General features: G+C 36.3%; 1 protein-coding gene and 1 non-coding gene across 2 annotated transcripts in view; both read right to left on the reverse strand.

Moving 5' to 3' along the window:
* LOC114004646 (cilia- and flagella-associated protein 47-like) overlaps window positions 1-7,784 on the reverse strand; it is a 37,732-nt gene that overhangs the window by 9,127 nt on the left and 20,821 nt on the right. The window contains exons 2-3 of the mRNA XM_027765696.1: window positions 4,597-4,756; window positions 2,304-2,398 (exon numbers count right to left, since the gene is read on the reverse strand). Coding sequence (XP_027621497.1) covers window positions 2,304-2,398; window positions 4,597-4,697 — 196 coding nt within the window. The 5' untranslated portion in view covers window positions 4,698-4,756. The remainder of the gene's footprint in view (window positions 1-2,303; window positions 2,399-4,596; window positions 4,757-7,784) is intronic.
* LOC114004651 (U6 spliceosomal RNA) lies at window positions 2,486-2,592 on the reverse strand. The gene has a single exon (XR_003546757.1). It is a non-coding gene; the product is annotated as a U6 spliceosomal RNA (small nuclear RNA).

Raw genomic sequence — 7,784 nt, forward strand, 5'->3', positions numbered from 1 at the left:
ATAGGTTATATTTGATGAGTTATTAAACAGAATGGAGAATGGACTGTATGTATATATAGTAAATAATATGTATTTATAAAATTATACCTACTTGCTTCTTAAGAGTATTTTCTTTTTTATTTCCCAGAAGGCAAGTATACTCAGCAGAGAAAGCCAGAGAGACAGAGATAAAGAGAGAGAGAAAGCACCCTCCAATGGGTGTAGTCACACTGCATCCCTTCTCTATTTCTCCATTCTGTTGAGAACTGGGGCATGTGCCCAGTGTATTTTTCAAACTTCTGGGGCCAAGATTTAAATTATGTGGTCATCCTTGTGGGATCCAGCTCCCTTATCCACTTAGGCCACAGAGCTGGTCTTTAAGAGTATTTCTAGATTAAAATAATTACTAGCAAAGATTTTAGATTTTTGCAATAGTAATTTAATAACTCATACATGATCTATATCAGAACATTGATATTACTACTAGGTTGTGCAAATCTAACATAGCTTATTTAGAGAATTCATATTTAATATAAAAATCAAATATCGTAATTGCCAAAAGTGATTTGAAAGAAAATGTTCTGGGACATGTGTAGGTTTCTTTGAAGAAAGATATTCAAGAAATGTGTGTTTTTATATTCATTTAGGCTTTGTTTTAGACTAAAATTTTTTGCTTAAACCTTTAGTATGGGGAAAACAAAACTGTAACACTAGTATTAGAATTCCAACAGAGTAATGTCTAGGCTTTATTATATCACTTTGATCAGATGACTGTGTATTATAAATTTTAAACAGTTCAGCTCTATGGGAAGTATACAATCAACTATCTTCTAGAAGGAAATAAAGAAGTATTTTGACATGTTTGTGAAACATTCTGAAGATAATTTAGTACATTTGAAATATTTATGTATGCGTTGATAATTTTTTAACTCAAAAGTAAAAACACTTCAAGTAAAACAAATGACATATATTTTCAAAGGTATACATGGATATACATGCATTTTTTACTTCAGTTAAAATTAAACTACAAAGGAAATATATAATGTTGGCTTCCCTTTATAACTAGTGTATCTGGAGAAATGCTTTATTTACAAGAAAATCTTATTAGTTTCTCTTCTATTTTAAGTTGGGTAACATAATTTATGACAGCGAAACTTGAAACCGTTTTAGTATTGGAGGAAGAACAAAAAGCAAAAATCCAAGACTTTTGTTTTACTCCCTCTTGTGTTGCTCAAGAGGGAGACCCAAAGTAGATACTCCTTTGCTTTGCAGGGCAATTCAGTTCATCTTAGTTATGAAGAACTATACTTAAAGCCTGGTAAGAGATCAGTATATTAAATTTTCTGTATGGTTATTGAAAATGAATAAAATAATTTCAGTTTTTAGACTCTTTCTTGGAAGAAAATAAGAAAATCAAGGACTTCGTGGAAGAAGGACAGAAGAATATTGAGGAAGGAGAACACATAGAAACTTGAGAGAAGCTTGGGATATATGGAGGAAAAGAGAGTCATTGAGAAAAAGAAAGATATTTAAGAGCAGGGATCTTGTGTCATGTGTATCTTGGCAATGTAAACCTCCCTGAAGGCTTTAGTTCATTCCATCATAATGTGTTGAGCCTGAGACAACCAAGAAAAGAGGCATCAGAATTCCCACAGGATGGTTCTTAGATGAAACCAAGAGTTACACAGAAACTGGAATGTGATTAAAAGTGATCTGACAGGACCAGCAGTTGGCGTAATGGCTATGTCACTGGACTCCCATGTAGTCGACCACAGTTCAAGTCCCAGACTCAGGCTTAAAACTCACACCTGGTGTGTGTGCATGCATGCCCAGAATGCCAAGAGGAGAATGGAGGAGAAGGGATTGCTGCATAGCTATCCCCCCTCGGGGAGATTTCTCGCTTTCTGTCTCTCTGTCTCTCTCTATGTTTCTCCAGCAAGCACATGTGCCCTATGGCAAAAATCTCTCTCTAAAAAAAAAAAAAAAAGAAAAAAAAAAAGTCCTGGGAGCCTTATAGGTCTTAAAGATCTAGTGCAAGGTTCTGTGTGATAAAGAGGTCTAGAATTAATTTCATTCCAACCTTAGCTCATATCTGGGTTTTACCAACAGAAAAGCAACAAGAAATGGGGTGATTTTGGAAAAGGCATTTGACTTATTATAGAGAGAGCAGGTTTGTCACCCAGGACTCAAACCAACAGGGCTGCTCACTTTACTACTTACTTTCTCTGGACTTCACATTTTTTACCTTTACAAAGAATAGATGGAATTAGAAGACATAAGGGTCCTTAGAATTCTGATGTTTTCTGACTCTATAAGGTACATACCTTGAGGGCATTTAGGAGGTGGTGCCTGTGGTAGTCCAATAATAGGGTACAACCAGTATATTGCTTGAATTTCATCATTGTCTATTCCCAAAGGTCTAATTAGAAATGAAAATATTAGGGTGAACAAAAAGAGAAATATTTTCAATATTAGCACCAAAGAGCTTATTCTTTTTTTTTTTTTTTTAAATATGGAACGCTTCACGAATTTGCGTGTCATCCTTGCGCAGGGGCCATGCTAATCTTCTCTGTATCGTTCCAATTTTAGTATATGTGCTGCTGAAGCGAGCACAAAGATCTTATTCTTTATTAACTTAGTAGTATTTTAGTGAACCTTAGGAATTCAAACTTTGGCAAAGGGAAACCAGCAAAATTTAAAAAAGAAAATGTGTGGAAACATTGATTTTATGGACATTTAAAAGCAAGTACTTGAAAATGATCACAAAGAAAACTGTAATAAAGCCATCATAAGATAAAGGTAAGTTAAAATTAAGTAGTTTTTTCCCCTACTTTTTTTTTTTTTTTTTTGGAGAGATTTTCACTGTAGGGCGCGTGCGCTCGCCAGACAGACAGAGAGAGACATAGAGACAGAAAGCGAGAAATCACCCCCCAGGGGGGATGGTCACGCCGCAATCCCTTCTCCTCCATTCTCCTCTCGGGATCTTGGGCACGCACGCACACGCGCCCGGCGTGAGTTTTAAGCCACCGGGTCCGGGACACGAACCGCGGTCGACTACGTGGGAGTCCAGCGACATAGCCATTACGCTAACTGCTGGTTCCCTCCCCTACTTTTAAAGATTGGTATTGGTATTTATTTAAGCTACCAAACTCTGATTACTGAGAGTAAGTACAGTCTTCACGGATTATATTCTAAATTGAACAGGCAAACCACAAAACATTGTATTCTTGTTTTGAAAAATCACATTGTACTACATAAATATATACACTTATTATATGCAATCAATTTCTCAATAAATGCCATGAAGTATAGACTTTAGGAAAGTGATAATGAATCTACTTTGGAGGACACCAGTTCAAAGAAGGTATAATAGCAGGGAGGCCAGCTGTAGATACTAGAGATTAGTATAGAAGGGGGTGCATAATAAGGGGTGAGTTATAGGAGGTGGAAGGGAGGAGAGGAGGAGATCAGGGTGAAAAACCCAAAACATTTTAATAGACACAAAACTGAAAAGTTATCTGTTGATAATAATATGTATGGTAATATCTTTGACTTGACCAACATGCACCATATTCATGCTTCCAAAAAACATGTACACTGTAAAGATGTATAGTGATTAAATGAAAAAAAAATTGAAAATAAAAAAGGTAAGTATCCAGATATTCTAGGTATGTCATATACTCATTAGGAAGACAGCAATATTCAAAAATTTCTGATTGCCATTTAAGATGGAATTTTTTTGCTAAAATAAAGTGCAAGCCATTGCAGGCAGGATATGTTGTGTATGACATAAATCACATGAGACTCCACACTTAGAAGAGTTTCATGCTTGTTTCATTCACTACCATAACCGTCTTGAAATTCACGATAATTTTTTAACAAGGGTCGCCTCATTCTCAGTTTTCACTGGGACCCACAAATTATGTAGCCAGTCTTGACTGTAAGAGTGGTGAAATGCATGGCACAATGGATACCAATGGGCCCACTGTAAATTGTTTTAAAATGTGGGAAAGAAATGTGCACATTTAAGACAAAATAAGAATTGATTTTAAATTAAGATTTCTAGACTGTTAAGTAATTAAAGTATAAAAGCAAAGAAAACATTTAAACTTTGCATCTTTATTAGAGTTTGCTTAAATTTCAGCCAAGCAAAGAGGGTACAAATAACCTGCATTCTGGCAATGGCACATTTCCTAGTCATGGCAGTGTTTCCACAAGATGTCCTATCCACTTGGTAAAGTGTCACTACACAGTGAATGCCAACACTACAGCTCTCACATTTGCCCAGGCAAGCTATTTAATGTCGTGCTATGGATATTGGTTATTTATGATCTTAGCAGTCACTATGTTCCCAGTCAAAAATATATCCTTTTGCAGGTCTCCTGATTTAGTGATGGTACTTAAGATTGACTTGTACATCATTCTGAACTTTGAACCAGCAATTATTTGTATTAACTATATAGCAATATGATAGAACATATTTTCCTATTCTGAACATATGAATTGCAGCAGTTAAGAGAACATATCATTTGTGCTCTACATTGTACACGTATAATACATACAAGAAACCTATTACATCAGTGTCAGACCAATTTTTTTTTTCAGTGTATTTGTTACCTTAGTATCTCTGGATTCAATTCATCAAAATTGTCAATACGCCAATTTCTTTTATTTGCTTTTGTCATCTGAACAATGACCATTGTTTTGTATAATGTCATGATTTGAGGTATAAATAATACTGAGATATCTATACATCCTTTAGGAGGCAATGTAATTCCTATAAAACATGCAAAAATATTTTTTCAATGAAGAAATATTTACAGAATATCATTTTTAACAACAGAAAATAATCATCTAATTATTTTACTGATTATCAATTTTCAAAACCATTTCTGAAAGAAAAATATTAAATACATACATAAATAGTACATAATATAAAATAATAAGTGCACTTTGGTTTTTCCTTCAAATGGAATCAACCCTATTAAAACACACATCTTATTCTGAGGTAAGAAATTTCTCCTGAAGAGACTGGCAGGACGGAGAGAATGTTAAAAGTGATGGATGGTGGTTCCCAGAGTGATAACAGAGCCATAAAAACGATAAGCTTTTTCACGTTTTACCAATTTCTACAGAAAAGAAAGACAGCAATTTTAGATACTTTAATTTCTTGTGTATTTTTTCTTACGCCATAACATATCCGGGTCTCTGTCTAGAGCCCCCAAATTGCTGCCAGTAAAAACTGTTCATTTATTTAATAGATCCATGAGGAAACCAAAAGTTAATTTGTGAAAGAAAAAAAAAATCATCTTCTCCCAGTTATAAAGCCAAAACAGAGAAAAACTGATAATAGGGGCTCGACAGTGGTACAACAATAAAACATGACATGCCGCAAAGCTGACCCACATGTGAAGGTTCAAAGTTGGTATCCAAAGCCATCCCTGAGTAGTCTGGCATGCATGTGCCCAGGATCTGGGGCTAGCAGAGGCTGGGGATGAATCATGGCATTAAGACACTATTAAGGGTGTGCACTTGCTCTCTTTCTGTCCCAATGTCCTTCAGAAAAAGTAAATAAACTTTAAAAAAATATTGGCAGCATTTTCTTGTATTCTGATGGATTCCAATTTTTCAAATTTCACTATGTATAAGAACCACCCAAGAGGGTCAATAGATGACAAGGTGGTTAAGGCAGTTGCATCCCACCTGGTGAACAGTGTGGTTCGAGTTCCAGACCCAGTGGCCTAACAAACAGACTGGGTGTGTCTGTACATGCCCAAAACCCTAAAAGGAGAAATGAAAAAAAAAAAAAGCAATTGACCATTGCCTATGGGTGGGGAGGGGTACTTTCTTACTTTCCTTCTCTCTTTCTCTGTCTCTCTCCAATAAGCACATACATCCTCAAAGAAAGAAAGGGGGGGGGGAAGGAATCACCCAAGAAACACATTAGACTGGACACTGCTAAGCTCCCAACCCTGGAGATTCTGACTTATTCATGTTGAGCTGGGGCCCAGGAAGTTGTATGCTTAAGTAGTATCTCAGGGGATCCAGAAGCAGACAGTTAAAAGATCATACATTGAAGAAAAATTCCTACCATTTGGAAAAATATTGAGATGTTAGAAGAGTGATGAGTTTGAGACCATTTGTAAACAGTGAGAGTTTCCAAGTGATGAGTGTCTATCTTTATTTTGAAGAGTTTATACTACCTTTTTACAAGATAATAAGAAAGTATTGAATACAGTCAATTGGGAGGTATAAAACCATGGAGAGAAATGGTGATACTGGAGACCATGTGCGAGCAGGGCAGGAAATGGAGGAGGGTGAGATGGAGGCAATCAAAGGGAAGAAGAAAGAAGCAAAACATTTAAGGAAGTAAAAATGGAAAGAAATCCCTTGATTATAAATATATATGGTAATATCTGTGACTGGACCAATATGCAGTATATTCATGATGGGAAAATTCATTTGGTATGCTATAATGATACACAGTGATTGAATGTAAAAAGTAAATTAATAACAAAATTATTATAAGGCTGTTGATAATCAAAGCCATTTTTGTCTTAAATGAGAATATCATACTAAATTATTAAGAACACCAAGAATAGAAATAGACAATGGTCCCTCTACAAGAATGTCAACTCAAAATGGTTTTTTTTGTTTTAAGTTTTGCTATGGGGTGCACGTGATTGCCGAGGAGAGTCAGAGAGAGAGAGAGATGGACAGAGAAAGAAAAAGAGAGAGAGAAAGTGAAAAATCACCTCCTGGGAATGATTACCACACCACAATCCCTTCTCCTCCATTCTCCTCTTGGGATTTTGGGCATGCACACACAAACACCCGGTGTGAATTTCAAGCCACTAGATCCAGGACTTGAATCAAGGTTGGCCATGTAGGAGTCCAATGTTTTAACTACCATGTCATCCGCTGGCCTTTGAGCTCTGTATTTTTTTTTTTACTTTTTTTTTTTTTTGTCTGCACTCGCCAGAAAGAAAGAGACAGAGAGATAGAAAGCAAGAAATCACCCCCCAAGGGGGATGGCCACACCATGCAATCCCTTCTCCTCCGTTCTCCTCTCGGGATCTTGGGCACGCACACACACGCGCCCAGCATGAGTTTAAGCCACTGGGTCCGGAACTCAAACTGTGGTTGACTACATGGGAGTCCAGCGACATAGCCATTACATGAACTGCTGGTCCCGTGAGCTCTGTATTTTTAATGAATCATTGTTGTGTGAAAGAGTTAATTAAAATGAATATACTTACTAAAAAAAAAAAAAAGAACAATCATATAATAGGAAGGTCATTATGTTTTGTATATCAGAAATCCTGGTATGATATGTTTAGATACTGGGCCTACTCTTTTTGTTTTTATTGTCATTGTATTGTGGTTCTCAATCAGTTGTGTGTGTGTGTGTGTGTGTGTGTGTGTGTATGTACTACGGCATGTTCACTCATTAGAGAGAGACAAAGAGAGGGACAGGGAGAAATAATCCCCCAGGGGAAATGGTCACATTGCCATCCCTTCTCTGTTCTCCATTTGCAATTTTGGACATACTTGCACATGCACCTGGTGTGAGTTTCAAGCTACTGGGTCTAGGACTCAAACCATGGTAGTCCATGTCAGAGTCCAGTACCTTAATCACCACTCTACCTGCTTGCCCACTCTTAATCAGTCTTAATTCAATGAGAGTTTCTATAGTAAAATATTTGAACCATTGGTCAGTTATTTTTATACATGGAACAGAGAATGTATAAACACATATCTAAAAGATCATTGATTTTAAATGATGCCTTCATAGCATATATATA

Source organism: Tupaia chinensis, unplaced genomic scaffold, assembly GCF_000334495.1.
Source record: "Tupaia chinensis unplaced genomic scaffold, TupChi_1.0 Scaffold139466_1, whole genome shotgun sequence".
NCBI classification, from domain to species: domain Eukaryota; kingdom Metazoa; phylum Chordata; class Mammalia; order Scandentia; family Tupaiidae; genus Tupaia; species Tupaia belangeri.